Source organism: Centroberyx gerrardi, chromosome 20 (assembly GCF_048128805.1).
Source record: "Centroberyx gerrardi isolate f3 chromosome 20, fCenGer3.hap1.cur.20231027, whole genome shotgun sequence".
Taxonomy (NCBI): Eukaryota; Metazoa; Chordata; class Actinopteri; order Beryciformes; family Berycidae; genus Centroberyx; species Centroberyx gerrardi.
The window spans coordinates 3,915,745-3,940,722 of NC_136016.1; the positions used below are offsets into that span (position 1 = coordinate 3,915,745).

General features: G+C 40.7%; 1 protein-coding gene and 1 long non-coding RNA gene across 2 annotated transcripts; one reads left to right on the forward strand and one right to left on the reverse strand.

The window, feature by feature from the left end:
- The first annotated feature begins 2,845 nt into the window (after positions 1-2,845).
- On the forward strand, positions 2,846-7,594 carry LOC144542964 (uncharacterized). The gene is made up of 2 exons (XR_013507531.1): positions 2,846-5,253; positions 5,344-7,594. It is a non-coding gene; the product is annotated as an uncharacterized LOC144542964 (long non-coding RNA).
- A 2,822-nt stretch (positions 7,595-10,416) lies between these two features.
- Positions 10,417-17,645, reverse strand: naglu (N-acetylglucosaminidase, alpha). Its single transcript, XM_071924690.2, has 6 exons — positions 17,190-17,645; positions 14,362-14,509; positions 12,826-12,972; positions 12,564-12,649; positions 11,960-12,216; positions 10,417-11,771 (listed from the first exon to the last, which is right to left on the reverse strand). The coding sequence occupies exons 1-6, from the start codon at positions 17,600-17,602 to the stop codon at positions 10,567-10,569; spliced, it is 2,256 nt and encodes a 751-aa protein (XP_071780791.1). The 5' UTR covers positions 17,603-17,645; the 3' UTR covers positions 10,417-10,566.
- Positions 17,646-24,978: the final 7,333 nt, after the last annotated feature.

Consider the following 24,978-nt stretch of genomic DNA (forward strand, 5'->3'; position numbering starts at 1 on the left):
TAAGGCATTAGGTCTGGATTACTTTTCGACAGCTGGTTTGACGCAACCATCTTCTACTGGTCAATAGGTTTTGATAGTTAAAAACTGACCAAAAACCACCTTTTGTTTTGACTGAATGCAAAGTGTACCAGTCAGTAGGTGTTCATTTCTCAGATTAGGTGTAGGGTTCTCATCAAATCAATTATCAACAACAATCGGGCTCTAGAGTCGGTCTAGAAAGCTAGCTTGAGTAACTAGCTGGCATGAACTCTCTAACCACCAGGCCGCCCTGTTGCAACAATTAAAGGTGCGATCACACCTACATTTACACACCTGCAGTTTTCTTTGGTCCAAACCGTAGAGGAAAAGTTTACTTTGTCGTGTTTTTGTATTCAGTTTAGGTTCACACTGCCCAATTACAATCGAATCAGGGCTTGCAAACAAAAGTCACATGACTCAGAAGTAGCTTGTTTATTGGACAGAGTTTTGGTGACCTGTCATCCTGCCAGGTTAGAGAGTCAAAACAAATCTGATTCCAGTCCCTTTAACTTTAGCTAAGCATGATGGACTTGACTACACTCTTCTTCTCTGGTGTTCATACCAGTGAAGAACACATGAAGAAATAGCTGTATATGAGCGTCAGTCCAGTTCAGAATTCGATTTTTTTTTAATTGCTCTATTTTCCATTGTGTATTACTATTAACTCAGTTAACTGATTTGTTGATTTGCAACAACATTGACATGCAACTGAATTCTTTAAAAATGAACTGCTATGGCTGGGTTCAAGATGGCCTCTTGAAGGGTTTATTGACGCAGAGTTGCTGTAAATTTGCTGAGCATCCGGTAAACCAAGCAGTCTGAGTATGTCCAGTTTTAAATTGGGTCGTTGTTTTGGCATAACTCTTAAACATGTCGTTTGTTTTGTGTTTTTGTTGTTTTGAACCACTGTCTACAGGTATCTAACTCAGGTAAATTTACTGTAATCAAAAATACTTTCGTTATTAATATTACTACTATTATTCTCTCTCATCGAGACGATCCTCATCCTGTTCGGTTGTTCTGAGCTATTGTTTTATACCTAACTTTACTAGATGTTTATGCTTTTGTTTTAATACCTTATCTCATCCGTTTTGACCTTACCGAATCATTTTATCGACCTCTTACCTTTAGCAGTGATTCCACAGACAGTGTGTGATATTTTAACATGACTGTTTAATCGTTGATGTACATTGTCGGCTGCCAAATCGCCCCGCCCTTTCAGAAACCTGTGCTCTTTGCCGTGTTTTGTGGTCGATGTTTCCTCAGATGATTTTGATCGGTGTCGCCCCTCTTTCTGCCCTTGTGTGAGGGATGGGATTATACCGCTATTGTCATGCGAAAACCTTGTGACCCCAAATTTTTTGTTAATTTTTTTTTTCTTTAATCGAAAGGTTACGTTGATCCCGAGTAAGTTGGAAGCAAGTGCCATCACCCTAGTATCAATGAAACCATAAGTTATTATATTATTATAGAATGAATCGGTTTAAAAATGGGCATCGATATGAAAATCAATTTTTTTTTCCCAAATCCTGGAAAATTTTACTGTTTTTTTTGTGTTGTTTTTTTTAGGTTTTCACCCGACAGGAGCAATATGTTATATGACACATGACATGATGTGATTAGGTGACATGTCGTTGTCTAATATATGACATGTCATAAGGACTGTAAGATTGTAAAAAGAAAAATTGCAATGCGCTGCTTTGATGACTAAGGACTAACAAACTGACCAGAATGCTAAAGAGAGAAAGACAGGAGAGAGACATAGCCTTGATTTAAACTGTTGAAAGTTGTCTGTTAGCTAGACTGAATGTTTTTTTTTGTGGGGGGGGGGGTTTTCACTTGGGTCAGATGAGCAGAGATGCCAAAGTAGTGGTTACTATAGGGGAACAGTCCGCGTGTCATTTTACGAAAATGTATACAAATGTTGGATACACTAAGTACAGCTGCAGATCTCCTCAGCAATCTGTTAGCAACTTTTGAACCGTCACTTGCATTTGTTCGGGTTTCCAGTAGGTAGTTGGACTGAAGCTGCCGATATTCTGTATATCTCAGTATAATATTCAGCGTTTCCCCGCAAAATTCTATTCTTCTCAGGGTGGAAAAGCCTCTGAAACAGCATTTAGAGCATCATGGGACACTAAAACTCTCCACTGTTATCATATCGGCAGTGGACGGCACTGACCGGCCAATATCAGTTCTATTGAAAGGCCCAATATATTGGTCTAATCCTATTTTCCAGTGTGAAATGCATTTTTTCTCTATTACATCTTTGACACACTAGGACAAATGCGCAGAGCAGCAGGTATAAGACGCATGCAGGTGACGGGTTGAAATTTTCTAAGGAGTTGTCAGAGAAGATCTTTGTCAAACGTTATGTAAAACTTCCTCACTTTACCTATCCCATAATACTAAAACTAAAAAAGGTCTCCAGGTTGTTCCAATGCGTTCTGCCCTTGTACAGATTTCCATGACATCGTATCTGCTTTTTACTTTGTGGTCTTTGAAATCTCACTGCCCCGGTTCGCCACAAACCGACTTCGATTTTTAATTTTTAATTTTAACCAATAATATGCACTCACCTCTTCAGTTTATGTAGCTTGTAATATATGGATATAACGAACAATATGAAAATCCTGATCTTTTGCAAAGTGTAAATGAACTAGATTCGTCGCGTTATGATTTTCATCCAATCGGAACCAAAAGAGACTGCGAACTATTAGAGTATATTATTTTCTCTAACATTCTTTCTTGTTAATAAACTTGATAACTTGCTACATATTATGGAATAATCAAGGGGGGGAGCTTCGGGGGGGGGGGGGGGGGGGGGGTTAAAGATGTTTACAAGAATTGGAGAAGAAATTGTTTTTTTTTGCCCGATTTCTTTTATCACTGCCTTATTTCTGTTGTCGTCGTCTCCATGTTGTCCATGTTTTGAATACTGATTATCGATTATTGCTCATTCTGGCAGCTTTGTGAATCTACACTCATTGGAAACTCCACCCTGTGTTTCTAGCTGGTTGTATCATTGCTTACTAAGAAAAACCATATTGTGCATTTTTGTACTGGGCATTGTTGATGTAATTGGTTTAATGATTGATTGATTGATTGATTGATTGATTGATTGATCAAATTGCAGACAGTGATGCAACAGTTGGAAGTAAATCCATTTTATCGGTGTAAGTGATCCGAAAATCAGGCCATGAAGAAGGTGGACAGTTTTACCAACAGCTACGACCAAAAAAAGCATACTTCTGAAATTGCCATCTGCTATTGGCTGATCTGTGGTGCCAGGTGATGTCACCTGTTATACTCTATAGAAGGCGACATCACCTGGCACCAAAGATCAGCCAATAACAGATGGCAAACTCAGTAGCATGGTTTGAACCATTTGAGGTCAGGCTTTTACACAGATTTGGGTTTGGGGTTTAGTTACTCTTTAATGCACATTTAAATTCTTGTCGATTATGGGTTAGAGAGATTCTTCAGCCAATGGAAACATGAATTGTCTAAAATGTGGAAGTCCGTGTACAAAACAGTCTGGGTAACACCGCCCACCTCCTTCACCTCAAAATGTTGCGAGCGTAATGTCTGGATGCACCTACAATACTGGAATCTGATACAGTGTCACTATCACTGTCAGAGACTTTCCCTAAGCCTAAAATCTGACACCAAGAGCCTTGGTAATATGTCAGTGACAGTCTTTTGCACATAAGAAGAAGAATGTTAAAGAAGAATGAGACTCAGCATCTTTAAATTTGACCGTTTTCACGACCAAAAAATGTCAAGTGTTCATGGCTTCCCCCTTAAATTCTTATCAGGGTGGAAAAGCCTCTGAAACAGCATTTAGAGCATGAAAAACTCTCCACTGAAACCCATGATGATAATAAGAATGAAAACATATTCATGCATACTTGTGTGGAGACTGATCAAAATGTTGCATAACACAACCAGCAATTCTACAATAAATATGTAATCAATCAAACTGCATCATATCCATCATATCAGAGGTAGATGATACTGACTGGACCAGATCTGATTTTTAATAAAAGGACAATATCTAGTCAGTATCGGTGCATCCTTTTCTGCTGTTTCACGAGTTATGATTAGGATGTAAAAGACAAAAATAACATAATTTGTATACAGCTCAATTTGATATTTTCCTGGCAAAACAAAACTCTTCTCATGGCCAGGAAGTTAGTTTGACATAAAATGAGTTATCTTTACATTCAATAAGGCCAGGACTTTATGATTTTTGTTTGTTTGTTTGGTGGACTTTTTTTATTTTTTTTCATTTTTATCGGTCTGTGATGCACTGAAGACTAATGGAAAAGCCGATATGTAACATCTGTTTTTATTTCCGTTTGCTGTGAACAAAAATGACTAACCAAGCGGTCGCTCTCCCTTAATGGAGGCCGAGAAGAAAAATGCAGGGAGGGACGACGGCCAATCAGAATCCCTCGCTTTCAGTTGGGGTCATAGCTCCGACTGAAGCCATTTTGCATCCCCTCTTCTGCATTTCAAGTGTCAGTTTAATTCAGTTGGGGATGTAATGCTGCATTCACGTCATGTGGGAGGATCCATCCGAACTACTTGACAGTTCACGCATTCTGACTCATTTTATGCACTCAAATGGAGGATTTCTGTAGACTTTGGTTGCTGCTGATCGTTTTTGTCGCACTTCACACACATGCAGTTAGTGAAGATACATTGTACTTCATGTTTTACAGCAAACCAAACATTGTAATGTCAACCACAAAGCAAAAATCCAACAAATAGTGTCCTGTCATAACATTTTAGGACACTAATTTTATTCAGTACATCATTCCATACACTTGACTGGAGGTCCATCACCTGAACATGAGAACTCACATCTGCCGTCTTTCCCACGGGACGTGAACGCAGCATAACATGGTACAAGTGAGAAACTCAGTTTTGACCAGAATAAACTATCTGTACTCAAGTAGAAGTAAAAAGAAGCAGTGTAGGAATGTACTTTAGCAAAAGACTAGTGGTTCAAAAATTACTATCCATTTGGTATATAAAAAAAACAAAACCATGACCGCATTATTTATAAAGAAAAAACAAATCCCTAATTCTGAATGGCCATGATATCCACTGGCATTTTTCTTCTGGGTGAGAACTTCCTCTTTTTATCCACTTAAGTGTCTTTATGTAATGCCTGACTGCAACGTTCAGGTGCAAAAGCCACAGTCAGGAATTGCCGAAGCTGTAACAGTAACGTGTAAAAAGCTGAACATATGCATACTTCCCTCCCTGGAATCCCAAACATGTTTTGGGGATGATTGGTCGACCCTGCAATGGAAGCAAAGCTGTTCAGTTCCTCATTGTGGCTTTTTTAGTGTTTTCATTTCCATAGACTGGATTTAATATATCTGACAAATGAGCCTAAAGCAGAAAATATCATCAGTGTACATAAGGAGAGGAACTCAAATATAAAAAAAAATCCTCTACTAGTACTACAAACCTTATATTCATTATTTTTTCAACAATAAAAATATTAATCAAAATATTTGATGAATGAATTGGTTGATTGCTGGAATGATCATTTTTGTATTTTTTTGTTTGCGTTTCATTTGAGTGTGTTTTATATCCCGTTTCTCCAGATATCTGCTGCCTTGTCCCATAAAGCACATATTCTCTCCCAGCATAGATTTTACTCCATACACCAACCTTAATGTTTGTTGAGCCCATATGAACTGTTTTTTTTCCCTGAAAATGAGACGTTTATTTTGAAAAATAACACTAAATCTCAATGGGGCTTGTCTGGATTCATGATAGACATACTGGTATGTATTTTCAACTGGGGGCAAACAAGTGGGGCAGTGTTTAGGTCTAAGTTGGTTAGTGCATATTTCCACTAGGCTATGGTAGCCTCAGGATTTTTGGGACTACAGAATCTATTTATGTGAATTTTTCATTAAAAAAAAAAAAAGCAGGTAATCATAGCCATGCAGTCTGAAACTGGTTGTGTTTGACCAACTGTTGGTGACTGCCAGTCATCTTCTGTTTATCTTGATTTTTCCAACTCGGATTTGTTTGGGACGTGGCATGGAAACATTTCTTGGGAATAATCTCATTGGTTAGTTAAACCTCAATAGGTGGAGCCAGAGCCATGGGTGGAGCCATGAAAACACATTTTTTCAGAGCACAAGTTAGCTAACTGGCAAACTTGAATGACAAAGAAAGAACTCTGGTCAAAATATAAATATAAATCTGAATGTCAGTGACTTCTTGTTTTCATTCATGACCATGACAATTCATTATGTTGAAGGTCAGCAGCTAGCTAACTAGCTTCCTAGATAGCTAAATGCTAGTATGGCTAGTTTGAACTTGGAAGGTCAGCTAGGCTAAGTAGCTAACCTAGATAACTTAGTATGGCTAGTTTGCATTTTTTCAAGTTAGCAGAGCGCTAGGCTTCATAATATTAGCTAGCTCCTCTTTTACCTCGTCTTTTTCACTGGCTACACAATAAACAGACATGGACCTCCTGCAGCTTAACAGCAAACTTGCAGTACAGGTGAATGTGTGTGTTTTTTTACCAAGAAGGTTAAAGGTCACCATTGCATCATAACTCTTAAACTCCTGTAGCAAAATTTTCTCAGTCCGACTTTGGAGGGCGTTTATGTGAAATTTCTGATATATCTGATAGCACATGAATGCACAATAACAATACTTACACTGAAAAAATTTGGTTTGGCTCCGCCCATTGAGGTTTAACTCAGAGTGTTGTTTTCAGGCTTTTCTTTCAGCGCAGACTTCTTGTGTTAGGATGGACACACTGCAAAAATATTTGCCCCAATTTGAGTATTCCAAAAAAATGCCAGAGATCTGAGTGATAATACTGCATCATATTCAGTTTTTCTCTTCTAATCCGAGTAGCCCAAACTTGAAAGATACACACATACACACACTTACAGTGGGTGATTAGATTAGTCTTAACACCGGTAAATTGAATCTAAAGTTCAAGCGGCATAGCAGTCAGATGAGAAGTTACACATCTTACAGGTAAACTAACTCACATTTCCCCCAAAAAATGTAGTTAACTTCAACTACAACTTAGTGCTGCCTCAAATCGCCCCCCGTATATCTAAATATATAATCCAAAATGCTATATATACGCTTAGAAAACACAAAAAAACTTTGAAATACATCATTCAACATCTGCAAAATGTGTGTTATGTTGTCTACTGTGGACTCAGTTTCCTACCATACCATACTGTATAATTTTGTACTTTGGATCATTTTGAGTGTAGGTGTCAGGTGATGTCACATTTTCCAAACAGTGATGTTATGAAATACATCATTTTGGAACAAAGCGGGGTGAAAAGTATGCCACACGTCTGCTGATGACACTAAAAAAACAAAGCGTTTAAATAGTGTTGTCCCAAATGAAACACATCTGGAAGTCTCATATCACAATCGGAACGGGATTTTACTAATTATGACTTTTTTGTACATTGCATTATGAACTGTACAATATGTAGAAGATTCAATAACAAGCTGTATATTTGGCAGATGAATAACTATTATTACTAATAAAATGTATTCCCAGTGATTGAGCTGCATCTTGCATTGTCTTCTGTCATCACTTAGCCAACAGGACCTTATGATAACTTTATGACTTTATTGTCAGATAAAGATTAAGTGCCTTAGACCAGTCTTAGATATAAAGATATCAGAGGGGGTATGAAGCTACACAGAATTCATGACAAAGGGATCATATTTAATACAGCAAAGTACCATCACACAATCGCTCCATTACTATTTATGGATCAGCTTTTTACATTTGTAAGCATTGCGTATCATAAATAAAAGGGTTAGGGTTATTAGGGTTAGACCAAAGCATGGAGCCTATATAGATCTTTTATTATAAATCAGATATCAGTCAGTCAGTGTGGTTCACCTCTGATAAGATGCAGTTTGATTGATAATGTATTATGGAATTGATCAATACTACACTGGTTATCTATGGGAAGCCCTTAGACTGGATTTATTTATTTTTTTGATATGAAAATGGTCAAATTCAAAAGTACTGAACATCAGCATAAAAGATCAGCTATGACTATCTTCCATCTAAAAATATAGATATCGGCCTTGACAAAACCCATATTGGTCAAACCCTAATAGCAAAAACAATGTTACTTCAGCCTTTCAGTAAGCAGTACAAAGCACTGAACACACACACACACACACACAAGTTGTGGAGAATTAATTAACTTGTAATACTAGTCACAAAGCCTTAAGACTTTTATGACCTGCCTGAGTTGAGGAATCACAATAGTTTTATTCATCAAAATACAAAAATATCATTTATATCAAACCTAAAAGTTCTTAACATAGAATGTGTTCTCTTCTGCTATATCTAAAGTTTGTTGGCACAGTCTGTTTTTGAGCTGTGCTGATGTAGTGATCGCTAAAACACTAATTAAGCTCCCAAAATGTACAAAAATGGTCCAGTTGAGACTAAATTAAACAAACAAATTCAAAGTTGGTGAACAAAATTTAAAACACATACTATTATCTACATTAGTAATCCAAAATAAAGCAAATGTAGTTTTCATTAAAAAAAATCTTGAAAGATACAGACATCATGATTTTCACAAATTGTTTGCTGTGCATGCAAAACATCTCAGATTTATATCTGTGTTTATCATATAAAAATATATTTCATAATAAAAAGAAAATCCCTGAAGGGATACCAAGGGATATAAATTACTCTGCGTTAAACAAGGCAAATCCCTCTGTTCTCAAAACTTATATCGAAAACAGATTGTGTTATGATCCAATTTCACTGACCATATAAGCATGAAATTGTAAATTAAGTAGAAAATTTGGGTGCGAGATCAAAACCATCCATCCATCCATCATAGTCTCTGTAGCATAAAATAAGGCACAAGATATTAAATTAACTTCCCATTGATAGGCACGATCCCATGAGTTTAAAATGAATAATGAATACAAGTTCCTTAAATGCCAAACCTTTTGATGGCCCAGCACTATCTGTAGTTCGATATTGTGCTACCCATAATTCGAGATTGATCAAAGGAAAAAAAACAAGACTAGGTCAAAACCTAGTATATGGCTGGACCGTGTATAGGTGTGCCACGTGCCACGGCCGACCAATGGCCCGCATTGATCCTCCCGATCCAAGCCCCGTAGCTCTGGTACCCATCGGTGCCGAAAACGGCATTCGCCGGACACTCGGTGACGCATCGGCGTCGGGACCCCCGCCGAAATCTCGGCCGGATCACCGGGAACAAATCGGCGCCCAGCTATCGGCACTGGCCGGAACCGTGCTCCCGGGAAACTCCGGGAAGCGTCGGCAGTAAGCCCTCAGCGCGCCGAAACCTCCATGCTTGTCTGTGTCTCTCTCTCCGCCGACAGAACAGAGGGCTGTCAGGTGGACTGAGCTCGCGCATATGCATCAAAATAAACGGCGATATGATATAATTGTATAGATTCTACTTTAGCTTCAGTTAGCTTCAGCTTACATGCATGATATTGGTCAGCCTGCTTACTGTGTGGGAGAAACGGGTTCCTGATCTCAGCGGAGAAACAAGATGGCGGAGAAAATGAAACTTACATTTCTGGCTCTGTGATCCTATGATGTGCCACGTGCCACGGCCGACCAATGGTGTAACTTCATCACTCAGTCAGTCAGTCACTCAGTCAGTCAGTCACTCAGTCAGTCAGTCACTCAGTCAGTCAGTCACTCAGTCAGTCAGTGAGTGAGTGAGTGACAGACATTCGCGTTTATAGGGCTGGCCCCGCTGTTGCGGTCCAGCCAAAAAATAAACACAGTAAAGACACACATACACACCTATGAAATGCCAGAAAATCAACTCGTAAAATATGGAACAGCTTCATATTAGGGCTGCTTATGGTTATTTTCATTATCGATTAATCTATCGATTATTTTGCCAATTCATCGATTAATCATTTTGTCTATAAAATGTCAAAGATAATGACAAATGGCCATTGCAACTTACCACAGGTCTTAAAATGGCTTACTTCCAAAAAAAAAACCCAAAGTATTCCTTTTATAATGATATGAAACAGAGAAAAGCAAGCAAATCTTAGCATTTGTGAAGCTGTAACCAGCAAATGTTTGGTATTTTTACTTAATAAATGACTAGAACGATTAAATCGCTTATCAAAATTATAATTGATTAATTTTCTGTCGATCGACTAATCAATTAATCGACTAATCGTTTCAGCAATACTTCATATAGTCATCTACAATGAGCTGTTAACATGTCTTCATGTCCTACATTTCCCTTCTCCTCCTCTTTCATAAAGATTGACTGGATATTTGATCATTGCAAATTTGAACGTCAAATACATTTTTTCTAGAATATACAAACTATCCACTACCGGTTTTGCTATATGTGAAAAAACAGATTGTTTATTCCGTTACTGTTTTCTACTGTAAAATGTTTTGGGATGGGGTGGACAACTGGAGGTGGATGGAGACATTCTTCTTGCTGTGACTTGAGATGAGTCTTTCTCCAAAGGAGTTTCCACTCACTATAGTCTCTTCAAGGCCTGTGGGTAGTACTTCAGGAAGATCCTGTGGGCGATCTCGTAAGTGTCTCCCTGAGGTTTGGTCGGGTACTTTCTGCCGTTGTAAACAAAGCCCTTTTCTACCTGGAAGGCAGCCTGGTTGAAGGTGTCCTGCTTAAACGGCCGTCCGCTGTCCAGGCACTCCACCAAGGTGTTGACGAACAGGCTCCAGCGCTGGGCGTAATAGTCCTCCATCAGGCCTCCCCACTCTTTGCTGGCGTAGTCCAGGATCTCACCACTGGGACCCCATAAAGTGATCTGGTTTCTGGCGTTCATGTCATAGAGCTGCGCCTCCTTCTCGTCCAGACCCAAGGATCGTGCCTGCTCCAGCCATGTCCCCAGGAGGAAGTTGCGGTCGCTAGACAGCAAACGGTTGAGCTCGGGCAAAAGGTCGTAGACCAGCACACCGCCTGCGGTCAGCAGCTCTGGCAGTTTTTGGCTCTGGAAGGCCTCTGCGATATCGAGGTAAAACGCTGATGTGAGTACTTGCAAGACCTGCCGTGTCACATCCACAAGATCGTACCGGAACGTTTCCTTGGACACCAGAGATGGTGCCACCTCAATAATCAGTTTCCAGGCTTTGTACAAGTCGGCCGGATCATACCAGATGCCGGTATTCATGCGAAACGAAGGCCGGCGCACCAGTGGGCTGTGGTTGTGGTTTCGGTAATGCGGCACAGTGCAGTTGTAGACGCTGGCAAACAGAAGCCTCCACGCAGCGGTCAAGTTCTCGTGTGTGCTGCCGTAGCGCCGGATAGCATAGAGTGACGCCCACTTCGCCAAGTTCACCGGCTCCTTGCGCCAAGCCAGTTCGCTCATCAACTCGTACACAACGGGATTCTGCTCGATGCCCTCGGGCGTCATGCCTAAGCCCACCAGGGTGGAGTTGGGGAAATTCAGGGCTTTGAACGGCCCGGAATTGATGCTCTCCACTGTGCCAAAGAAACCGCTGTTGCCCCCGAAGTTGTTCAGCATGCACCAGATGAAGGGCTGTCCGTAGAAGGACTCGGTGTAGGAGAAAATTGGCTCAGTCTCGGCAAACAAGTCCAGCACAATCATACGGCCGAGGGGCACTCCGTGCAGAAGGGCCTTAATCTGGGCCGGCTTCCAGAACGCTGCGCTACTAAAGAACAGCCAGCCTTGCATCAGCCAAATTGCCTGAGGATCAACTGGGGAGAAAAAATTAGATTTGGATGAGGGAGAAGAAAGGGACAGTTCTTGAACATGACCGGTAAACATTAGTGGGGTCGAGGGGGGCTGTCTGTGCAAGACAATTGGGCAGTAGCGTTCAAAGACATGACAGCAACTATCACATTTACAACTTGCAACGCTAACCGAATGGTCACCCAGAACTCACCTGCGGTCATTGAGGCAAAGACAGAGCGACTGACTGCGGACAGATAGGTGGGGTCGGAGGAAGGAGGAGTCATCTCGTTAAAGGTGTCTGTGTTGTAGATGTGATCCGTCCCGAACTGTTTCACCACCTGGGACAGGTAGAGGGAACCGATGTGAAGGAAGAGGGGGTCACGGGGGTCTAAGACGTAGGCGCAGGAGTAGCTGCAGTTGAAATGAGCCCAAGGCCCCAATCGGGTTACATTCGCTTTCGGATACAACCTGAAAGACAAGAAATACTTTAATGATGCAAAGGTTTTGGTTTCTACATCGACTTGTGCTTTGTGTTCTGCTTGGCTTGTCTGTATGGACCGAAGTGTAACGTGAGGAGTAATGCTGGCAGTTATTAGTAGCCATATCCTCATAGAGTGGGTATCTGAAATGAACGCATCTCGGAGGAAATTAAACTTATTAAACAGGGAATACCTTGAGTTTAGAGTTTCAAGATGCTGACTTGTATATAATTTCATTCATAGTTGTCTGCTGTATACAATAGAAAGCTGTAAAATTGTAAAATGTTGACAACCACGAGGGACAGGCAGCAATATCCAGTGAGTGATTAGATTCACCTGAGTATTCCTTTGGGAATATTCCCGGAGAAGGCTGGCAAGACGGGAATCATGCCGAAGGATCTCATTCGCTCCAAGATTTTAAACTGCAAACACAGATGATTTTATCCTCAAAAACGTAACAAAAAGTCCTTAAGACACAATGTGCTTTACTTTCATGCCAGCAAATATTTTGATATCTCATTTTGTAATGCTTTTCTCACATATTCATAGCTTAATTTTTTTTATTTAAATTGCATGACAAGCAAGGAATTGCCAGTACTTGGAGGTAGAGCTGCTTCACATGCCAGGACTGCGGTAGAGGCCCGCCAAACTCGAACATGTTTCCCATACGGTTCCAGGCAAGAAAGGCGGGGCCAGAGAAGAACTCTTCAATCTCCGACTGGTTCAAACCAAGAGCGCGGTAAACCTGTAGGGAGATATTAATTTATTGTTTACATGCTGCATATATCGAGGTAGGCATCAGCATAGTAGTGGAGTATCATGTATCTGCTTCTGAGGCAAGTTAGATTTGTTAAAAAAGTTTCTCTTCTTTCCTGCTTATGAAATTCATTCTTCATAGCTTGTAATAGTCTTCATGTCATCCTCTTCCTTCTGAATACTTCCCCCTCTCCCTTATCCTCTTCCTTGACTTTCTCTGAAAATAAGATATTTCTCATTTGTTAAAGAAACAACCATCTACCTCATCTCCTTCGCTCCACTTTCTATATCTAGCACTTCTCTATCATACATGATCATTTTAGGAATACAGAAATATCTGTTACATCTATGGGACGGGCCCCGTGGCTCTGTCCCTTGCACCTCTTAATATGGTTGCTTGTAATACTTACACTTAGTTGCCCAATTTCTTACATTTCTCTGAATGCCTTTCAATAACCCTTAGAGAGTGGGTGTGAACTTGTTGCTTCCAATCAAAGGTGGGTGTAAGGGCGTCACTTGTTAGCTAGCTAGCCAACTAGTTCATGAACATCGAGGCGTCTGTGATTGCAACCTCGACCGTTACTCCAAATACCATGCCTCTTTATCAATATGCGTTCTTGTGTAATATCTAACCGCCGAACCACAATTCCAAAACAAACAATTGAGAGGATGGAGATTGGATAAAGATCCTGGAAGTTTACTTGCCAGTCGAGGAAGCATCGGATGGTGACTTGACCGACAAGAACGAATGGAAAACCCCAAGATTCATTGCGCGAACAACGCATCATGTCCTGACAGCTGGGAAAATTAACAGCCATGTATTTTAATTGATCGCACGCACAACATGAAGCACACAGTCCATCTCAAACTGTAAGGAAGCGTCTCTGTGCTGATTTTCATGAGAAGATTGTGCTCTCCAAGACAACTTGGGAAGAACGTTCTCCGCAAGGTCACAAGTATCGTCTTGGCATTCTTGGATTTGATAATCAGCTAACACGCCTTGTAGCTGCATTGCATTCTGGTCTATTGAGGCTTCTGTCAGTGGAGAAATTTGTCTCTCTCCTCTTCTACGATGGATTTCTCCCTGTATGATTGTTGAACGTCTCTTGGTACAAAATGGTGGCTCTAGAAAGAAGCCCTCGCTCTTTGATTCTGAGGGACTGACACCAAAATCTGACATTTACCGCTGATGCTTTATAAGTTTATCAAACTTCATTGTAGCTGCACTGGAAATATCTGGACGTGACGTCACGTTGTCTACGATTGGCCAGTTATCCCCAGGAATAAGAAAAATACACCACCAAACAACAAATGGACCCAGAAATGCAAGGTACATTGTCAATAGATATTTTTTAACAGTGTGTCTTTTGCTGTTTACCTCTTGCCACAGGACCTCTTGGCCAGTGAAGGCCAGTGGCAGATTGATGCCATTGAGCGCCATCCAGTCGATCTCTCTCTCCCATCGTGGCCAGTCCCACCACACAGAGGAATAGCTAACAGTGCATACGTTCTGATAATACCGGAATCTGGACCATGACACAAAAATAACATGCTTAGTTTAGTTGGTTTATTTTATTCTCAAAGTAATACAACACTGAAAGTGAAGTGATGAAATGCAGAAAGAAAACAAAGAAGAGAAGATCATTACAAATGTGTGCAAGTGAGATAAAAAAATAAATAAACAAGGGGTTTCTAGAAATTACCTCACCTCAAAAGAAACAAAACCAAACCATCAAGCAAAGCAAATCAAGATGCAAAGCAGACAGCTGAATTGGATAACAGAAACTAACAAGCTTTTGTTACCATCAGGCTTTAAAGTGCAGTTTGTCATTCATATAAATGTGAATAGTAATGGTAAAAAAAACTTCATGCAATGCATTTCAGTAACAATGAAGTGCAAAAATGTTTTCTGTGATATCAGTGTTTTTTTTGCATCCGTTGGCCTATTTTGGATTTCCTTCATTTTTAAAATCAATATGTGAGCTTGTGTTGGGATTGTTTTTGCCTATAATTTTTTAACCCAGGCACCTGAGATAAACCTCCTATATCTAAGGACTTCTCCTTAGAGCGCTGACATCTTTTACTTGCGCTTACTTGTGCACATTTATCATCTATAACTTATACAATCAGAAAATTTATAACATATATCAACGTTATATATATGACAAAAACACAGATACTGTTTTACACCACTGCATATATGAGCCTAAATTACCCGCAAGTGGAAAACACAAGCATACAGAAAAGTACACCTTTGCACTCTACAAAAAAGGAGCTGATATAAGCTCATACCTAGCCATGACTTGCTCTTCGCCAATAAAGGTAGAGTAGTCATGGGAAAAAAAAAACTGTGCCATGCTCGCCATGGATTCTACAATCTAATCAGTGTGCACATGAGATAACTGGGGTGAGCTGATGCGAGCCTAATGCACAACAGATAATTGAAAGGAAGGGTCCTTTAAAGGGCCCTGCTGCCGCACAAGTGTCCATAGCTCTCACAGTAAACAATGAAAAGTAATGTGTGACAATGCTCCATTTGTCACGCGCCCATGGGTTTCTAGCTGTGGCTGTGCTGTAATGCAGCAGAGGGGGCCGGGAGACTTTTGGGGGGGGGTTGTACGCACCCCCAAATGCTGCCACCGTAGAATTAGAAGGGATAGAGTGGGTGTTATTTGATATAGCGTGGCAATCTCCTTTGGTACACTAGAAGGTTTGATGATGCTGTCATGAAAATAGACATTGCTTCATTTACTGGACAGTTTCCATACCAAATGACCATTCTGTAATGTTGATTTGAACAGGAATGGCTCTTCTATCTAGTCGAGTTCTACAGCTACCACTGCGGGAAGTTGGCACACATCCGATGTACACCAGCGTGAAATGCATTGGGTGGGAAAACAACATTTTCAAAGAAGCCGTTTTGCTGATGTCAGTGAAATCAGTTTGTCAATGTGTTGCACAATTAGGAGTTCCCCAGGGCATAGGCCCTATACACAAGCCCACACACACACACAGGGGGTATAAAAAAAAAATGCAAGAACACCAGCCTGTGGAGTCACCTGCCTCTTCAGAGATGTACAGAAAAAGGTGAGGCATGATAAGGACTTTTTTCTAGTGTGACACATCAAGGACATGAAACCAGGAGGGAGGAACTGAATCAGATGGCTTAAGAAGACAATAGTGTGTTTGGTTTTGTTGTTGTTAATTTTGTGGAGAGCTCTATACCCAACCTTACTTTCAAAGAACTCAAAGGCTGGCATCTAATCTTGTTTTTATGGCCCACGATGAATAAAACTGAGATTTTGTTGATACCACACCATACCATACCTGTTGGTACCATACCAATATGAAATAATCATACAAGCCCTCATGCAAGCCCCCAAATCTTTTCATATCAATGGTCTCTCCCAAACAGATCCACATTAAACCACTGACACTCATTTGGTAAAATTTTATCCCAAGGAACCCCATCTGAGAAGATGTTTTTTGTTGGATATGATTTGGTACAGAACTATAGAAATGTCTATGGGTGATAAATGTCTGTGGGGTTGATAATAGCAGAAAGGGGCAGATTCAGCTATGATCAAAACAGTCACCCACTCTCTCATTGTGATAACTTGTGAAATTAATCTATTCCTCATTTTTGCGTGGACCCCATGGAGCTCCCTTCAAGGGCCCCTGGGAGTCACAGGAACCCTTTGAGAGCCACTCTTAGAATACAGAAAAGCCCCATACATTCCGCTCTCTCTTGCAAGGATAGAAGTTCACGCCAACGTCCATTTAAACACTGGCAATTTAATGTGTCCTTGCTTGCTCGGCAACCTTACCAACATCGTAGACTATGACTTAAAACCGTTAACGTATCGTTAGGGTCTTCTGATAAATTCGGCATGTAAGTGATCCACCAAGCAGCACTTAATTAAAATAAAATCACAGCTGTTTGAATTAATTCACGCGGCTCGCTTCCGCCCATCACCGTGTATTTTGGCGGAGAAGACTAACGGGAACAATTGTAGAAGTTGACAATTGTAATTAAATAAGCGCTGAATGCTGTGTTGAATGTATGCCGAATTTAAGAGTGAATGCTAATGGCTCCTAAAACAGTCTTAAATCGTGCTGTAGGATGTATGTACCTTTGCCGATATGCAACAACACAGAAATTGGCAGAATGGAGTTTGGTGATAGAAAACGGACTCCTTCACTCACTTGTGCTGGGTGTTGATGCGCAGGACGCCGGTGAGCTGGGGCAAAGGACGGGGCAAATCCAGCTGGTCGCCAGACCAAGAGACATGGCAGTTGCAGAAATACTTCAAGTAGTTATAAATGCCAGATGCTACTGCCACCCCGCTGCTGCCGGTGGCGACTATCTTATTGTTTTTAGTGGACCGGAGCTCACACACATCCAGGCTGTCGTTAGAAAGGCTCTTGTTGACTGATATTATGAACTCCGTAGATCTGTTCCCCAGCAGGCGTTTAAGTAGCTCGACCACTGCTCTTCCCTGTGTCTTGTCGCTGGCTTTCGGTTTTAGATGGTCTAGAGTGGAAAATTTGCACTGTACCGTTACAACAAGACAGAACACGACGACCAAAACGACACCGCAACCGCTCCTGAGTGACATTTTGGTTCCCAGTTCAGTCAAGCCAGAGTTTCCCACCGTAGCATAAGTTTTTAAAAAACAAGTTTATTTCTCGCATTTGCAGACAACCAGGAAGCGTCGGTTCACCGAAATGCTCCTGGCCAATCAGAAAAAGAGCTGCCCGCTCAACCATAATTTACAGCCAATCACAGACGAGAGTTCTTATAAAACCAGTTTCAATGGGGAAACCACAGTTACTAGGTTATTGTCCGTCATGTGATGAATCTGTCACATGAGAGGAGGAGAAAGTGGCTTGAAATTAGGTCTGCAGGATGATAATAACATGGTCATGCTATATAAAGCATCAGGTGAAACTTTCACCTTGCTGAATCATTTTATGTGCTGTGCTCCAGGGCAGATGGTTAACTTATTTGTTTGTAAAAGGATTTATTGAATCTTTGTATCCCCAGGGCAAACAGAAGTGGATGTTTGCCGAGCAAGAGTTTGCGGTTAAGATTTAAAATAGGCTGTTGCAGTTACTGTTGATGGGTTGTTTGGCTCATATGTAATGTAATTGATCAATTAGCCAAAGCCTCCAATTCACATTTTGTCACAAATTCCCTTTGTTTCAATAGTGGAGCATGTGAACACTTTTGCTCCAAACTGATACTGAACTGAAAAAAAGTGACAAGTTTGATAGCACAAAATGAAAACAACATGTTACCCTAAACAGAGTATGCAATAATGTAAGTCCTTGGTTACCAGAAATTGCAACATTTTTACAGAATGGATCTTCTATATTTTAGAAATACTGAATTTAATCATTCTTAATGGTAATGATTTTTTTTCACCCAATACATTTCTCAATGTCATCTCAAAAACAACCCAACAAGAATTTACACACTGATAAAAAAACAAGGAAGAGAGGCCAAGTGCTGCAAAAAGGACTGACATTTCACAGTGACCAAAAAGTGCAAAACCACAAAAAGTGCACAACAGAAAACATTTCAGTTGTAATCCATGACCATCACTTTTCTTCATGTCATGTCTTCATCAGATCAGCTACTTATTCCTGGCCTTTTGCCAACAATCTTTTAACCACTCTCCAACAAAAGTAAATGAATAGCAAGTGTGACAGCCCTCCCACTCTGTTGCGTGCTTCCTGGTTGTGTTTCTGTTACAGGTGATTGACAGGCAGAGTTGGGAGTGTCCCTGATGCTGATGTGGGACACCTGGGATGGGTGGATCCCAGGTTATTTAAGATGGCTGCTCTCTCTTCCTCATTCTCTTTCTCCTCTCCACCCTTCTTGGTGGTTTGAGCTTATGCTCCCTTTTTGGTTCTTTTCCTTCACCATACAACACCCCCACACCACACTTTACACTCACCCCTGCAGTGCATTCACTACTGATGTTACAGACTTACACCCTTATTCTCATTTTGGATAATTTACTTATTTAGGTTACAATAAATATTTTGTTGTATTACTTTAAACATGTGTGGTCTCCCTTTTTGTCAAGTCCATTGAACCTGGGCTGTGACAAAATGGGGGCTCGTCCTGTTTAAGTTTTGTTGAGTTTGGCTCAATAGCGATTATGCCTAGTGAGGTTGTGTTGTTTGTGCCTTTGTCTTTTGCAGAGTGGTAAGTGGTCAGCAGGTTACTCTGGCTGGGTCTCAAGGCATATTTGGGGAGATTCACACACATTCTTTGTTAGGTTGTTTGTTTGTGGTCGATTTGAGGTGAGAGTATGAGTTGTCCCCAGTTTTGTAGTTTTGCTCATGGTTGATAAGGTGAGTGTTCTGAAGTTGATGTTGAATTACTGTTGTGAATACTTGGTTGTGGTAGCCATTGTTTGAAGGAGTTTTCCCCTGTTAGGCTCAGCGGTGAGTCCTGTTTAGGGGGCTTACCTTGGTCAATTCTAGTGTGGCGGTGAAAGTGGGTAGAGCATTTGTCTCGGGAACACCTCAGTGGGTTCTGGGGGTCGCTGGCTTGCCAGTTGCTCTCCAGCCCCACTGATTTAGAGTGTGTAAGTACCCCCCACAACTAGCTGCCTGAAGACTAGGGCTGAGGTTGGTTAGTTAGCTGTGTTTATGAGTTATTTGAGGGCTGGGGAGTCTCCTTATGTGGTTTGGCTATCCTGATCCTTGTGTCTGACACAGTAATGCCAGCATTTGTTGAGGCTAAAACACTTGGCCTTGTTTTGCTCAAGCTTTCAGCCTATGTTAAGCTTGCAGTTTGGTCATGGCTTCTGCGGTTTAATTTCTTGATTCTCCTTGTGAGCGCTTACTGGATCAATGTAGGCTACTAAAGAACAGCTGTTGAAAATAGCTGAGTACTATAAGGTTGAAGTAGGTGATAAACGGTTGAAAGATAAAATTAAAATTTTGAACAGCAAAAAGAGTGGTTGATGATGCAACTTGAGCATGAGAAATTTAAACGGCAGAAGGAACTTGAACTCCAGTTGGAACTGGAAAAAATAAAATACCAGACTGAGCAGGCAAAATTAGAACTGGAACAGTGTAAACTGAATCTGATCAAAGAGGGTAAGTTGTCTGATGTCTCATGTCGGGGAAGTGGTGGTTCCACAAATCATAATAGTTTTGACATCATCAGTAATTTAAGGTTGTTGCCAACATTTAATGAAAAGATCCGGACACATATTTTTCACTGTTTGAGCGCGTTGTGGACGCACGTGATTGGCCTGATGTAGAGCGCACCTTGATGCTTCAGTGTGCTTTTACAGGTAAAGCGCAGGAAGCATATTCCTCTCTAAGTCCTTCTGAGGGTAGTGATTACACCAAAGTTAAAACCGTCGTTTTGAAGGCGTACGAGTTGGTTCCGGAGGCTTATCGCCAGCGGTTTAGAGCCTGCAGGAAAACCGATCGTCAAACACAGAGTTTGCATGAGATTTGGTGTCTCACTTTAACCGCTGGTGTTCTCCTTCAGGTGTGGACACATTTGATGAGCTTTGTGATCTGGTGATTCTGGAACAGTTGAACAATTCCTTGCCTGACTCTATTGCTACATATGTGAATGAGCGGAAGGTCAAAACTCATAGCGAAGCAGCAGAAGAAAGTCGGCGGCTTTCTTCTCACACACGCGCACTAAAATGTGGGCGTGTGTGCGTTACTGTGTACGCTGTTGGTTTGTGTGTCTGCGGAGGGAGGGGGAGTTGTGTGTTTCTGTGTGGAGATCCTATACTTGGAGACTATTGGGATATACGTATTAGACACATTAGGAGAGTAAATACACTTTTTCCATTCTGAATGAAATAATAAAATCTAGATCTAATAGATGTACAAATGTGAGAACAGGAACACCGCCAGTTAACTATTACCCATTAGGTCTATTTTATTGGGTAAAAAACAACACTAAAATAGTTTTTTCACTAAACAGCAAAAAGTTTTATAACTTTATTTTTAGCTTAAAGAAATGTTTTTTTCCACATCCACAACAGACGAAAACAGGAGCGTTCTCACACATCCCAGCAGGGATTCTATCAGCGGTCTTCTTACAAATGGGGGTAAACAAGAGATGGGGAGATACATCAAAAGAATAATAAAAAAGGGGTGTATTCCTCGTCAAAGCCTATATATATACCTGGTCTCTACAGACATTAAGTGCTGTATTTAGCTGTCAGACATCCACTCTGTCAGACAACCCAGCTGATCTAGGCCTGCTAGACCTACCAGGCCACGCTCCCAGACCTAGATCCTACTACGCTTCGGCAACCTGCAAAAACCGAAATCTTTTTTATCATGGCATCCGTATCTAGTAAGTGTCTGAGATCTTTCTTATTTCAAAGTATCTTTAAATATTATTTAAGAGCATTATGTATATTATTTTTAATCCAACAAGGTTTGTTAAAACGGGTGTTAACAACATTCGGGGATCCCGCGGAGAGGGAAATCCGGGGTTGTGAGAAGAACTCAGAGATTCTGCAGAAGGTAAGTATTTGTAATATTAGCCTACAATATTTGTAATATTAAATACTGCTGTGTGTCTAATAATAATAATAATAATAATAATAATAATAATAATAATATCGTTGTAGCAAACTGCAGCATCATTCCAGACACACCCAAGAGACCTTCTCTGAAGAGATTTTTGCCCAAAAAGAATACCTCCACCAAAAAGATGGTTAGTCTCTTATTTAGACTATTTTCTCCTTATTACTACACACCCTGATTTCAGGGTTTTGAATTGAGTGTGTTTTTATTTTGTGTAAGATGACACTCTGAACAACATCGATGAGCTGGCAAAGTTTTTTTTTTTTTTCACCTTCAAGCACGTCCGAGACCAAGAATAGACGACCTCTCTCGCCGTAAAAGATTGAGCTTTGAACCTGGTGAGATTCTCTTGTTTTTAATTGGATAACAAACAGGGGACTTGGACGTGTAGTCAATTAAGAAAACTTACACATTATTTTCTGTTTCAGCATCCTGTGACGAAACTCTGGTCGCGAAACGACCTGCGGCTCAGACTTCTGCAGGACCAAGCATTGCCCAGGAAGAAACTATTTGCTTATCCTCAGATTCGGAAGAATGGACAGATGCACAAATTCTGCCTGGTGAGATGCTAATGTTTTAAGTAAGACAAATTTTGCTAAACTGGTGTAGTGAATTAAAAATCTTACATGGCAATATTTATTTTCGATTTCAGTATCCGGTGACGAGACTCCACATCCACAGCTCCAGAACCCCCAGCCGCAATTGCAGAACCAACCCGTGAAGAAGCTGTTCATCTGTCTTCAGAACCGGAGAGTTGGTCTGAAGCGCAAATTCAGTGTTGGGATGACAACGATTTTCCCCAGGAAGAAGGGCAGCGAGTAGGATCATTCCGTACATCCTTCCGGGGACAAGGGCATCGAGCAGGATCATGCTTCTGGGGACGAGAGGCCTCAACTGGACCATGCCAAGAGGTCGTATACGTTCCACAAGATAAAATTGACCGTGTGGTAAGAATGGCTAAGGCAATATTGATGTCTGTTAACTATGTGAAAATTGCAGAACATAAAGCATGTATTGAAAGAAAACGACTAGCTCGTATAATGTTAAAATATTCCAAAATACAACAAGCTAACGCAAAACAAATTGATCGGTTAGTCCTAGGCAATTGCCGCAAAGGAAATCGGGTGACTAAAAAAATGGAGTCAGTGTGTTTATTTTATGTTCTTTCATCATGCCCCCCAAAAAGTGTCTATGTAAATCAAAATATGGTAGGCGTAGTGGATATGTTACTAGTGATGATGATGATTTGGATTATGATAATGATAGACACATGACTCCTACAAACCTTGACTTTGAACCCACCACACCCTTCAAAAGTTTGTCTGATATAGAAAATGAGATTGACACCATGTGGCAGGGTATAGAGTCGGATTCGGAGGAATCTGTAGTGCCTTTAGAAAGTGACAACGAATCACTAGATTTTGAAACGTCTCTCCTCAAAAACATATCCGATATTGAAGATAGTGTTGAAAGCATGCTGCAAGATGTAGAACAATCTCCAGACCTAGATCCTGAGTCCATGTCTCCTGCGGATAGTCTTAAACTTTTGCAAAGCTGGGGTATGTTTACAGGGAGCGTAATAGAAATTATAGAAGATTTAGACCATTCTAATTTAGATTCTGAGCAGTGTAAAGCAGGCGGGAGGTACTGTTCCAGCTAAAAATGGCGCAACCTTGAACAACAAATTAAGCCCACAACTAATGGAGCGTATAAAACAGGCGGGTGGTATGCGTGATTTTACCATTACTGAAAGACGAAAATGTAACAGGGTCGAAATATGCCAAAATGTAAACTTGCGAAGCATTAGACTGGATGATTTAAATTTAGCGTTGTTGAGACACAAATTAACGTAAGTAGTTAATTTTTCAAACAGCTTAGCAGCACCTGACGGTATTTTAAATGTTGTCCTAAAAGGTCCTTCTCTGTCTAGTGCCGTGTTAAATGCCGGAAACAGCTACAACGCAGAAACCTTTTTAAACACGATTGAACAGGTAATGCAAAGCAATGACAGAATGTTGTCAGATGAAGGGCTTGAGTTTGTGGTCCGTATAGCCCTCAAACGTGGAGGCGGCGGCGCTCGGCGTAAGTTAGGGAGTATTCCATACGATCAAATTATTCAAAAGAAAAAGGCTTGTTTATACATCCCAACAAACACAGACAATAATCTGTTTTTCTATGCGTATAGCTCGCTTTATGAACCCTCATCAGACAGAATCTGAAACTTTAGAACAGGCACGTCAAATCCACGTGGGGGTAGGATTTGATTTGAACAACACATGGGTATCAAGATTCTAGTCTTCTATCACAATGATGGAACTAAAAAACTATAAATGTATCAGACACGTAAACAGCCCCACCCTAACACCTTATGGCTTTATTTCCACGACGAACGTTATTACACCATACAAAACAAAAATGAATTTTTCGCAAGTTCCTATGTTTGCGATTACTGCTACAAAGGCTATAAAACCAAGGCCTATCACAAGTGTAAATATTTTTGCAACATCTGCTTTTCTGACGACTGTCACAAAAACCGAGAATCAAAAAACATGCGCTGTCCAGACTGTTTGCGACTCTGTAGGTCGACGTATTGTTTTGACAAACACAGAAGTATTGTAAATACGACCCAGCGCGGGGGAAAGTTCAGACCGCGCAATCGTACCAAATACTGTGCCGACTGCGGCCGTGTGTACGCTGTAAGTAACAAAACAAATGCTGTAGTCCATAAATGCCAGAAGGGAAAATGTGGCCATTGCGGAGATCTGTTAAGGTCTGACAAAGAACATCAGTGTTTTATTCAGCCTGCAAAGGGTTCAAAACCGCAGACTAAATACATCTTTTATGACTTTGAGACACGAACAGATGAAAACAGGCATGTGGCAAATTTTGTCTGTGCCATTGATTTTCGAGGCAAAAAATGGTGGGAGGTTGGTCCAACATGCATCGAAGTCTTTGTCCAAAAATGTAGACAGCCAAAATACAAAAATTACACCTTTATAGCCCACAATGCATCAGGATTTGATAACTACATCATGCTTGACTAATTTACAAAACAAGGTACCACACCCAGACTGACAATGCGCGGTAGCAGAGTTTTGCTGATGTACGATGTAGCGTACAAACAGATGGATTGACTCATACAGTTTTTTACCAATGCGTTTGTCTAAGACTCCCACGGCATTAGGTTTTGAAGATGCAAAAAGGATACTTTCCACACTTTTTCAACACCCTTGAGAACTACAATTATGTAGGAGCGTACCCTGAACTGCGCTTCTACGGCTATGACAACATGTCAGATAAAGAAAGATCTGATTTCATGCAGTGGTACACTACTGTTTGTCACGAGGTGTTTGATTTCCAATTCGAGCTGCGTAAATATGGAATAAATGATGTCGTAGTATTGCACAAA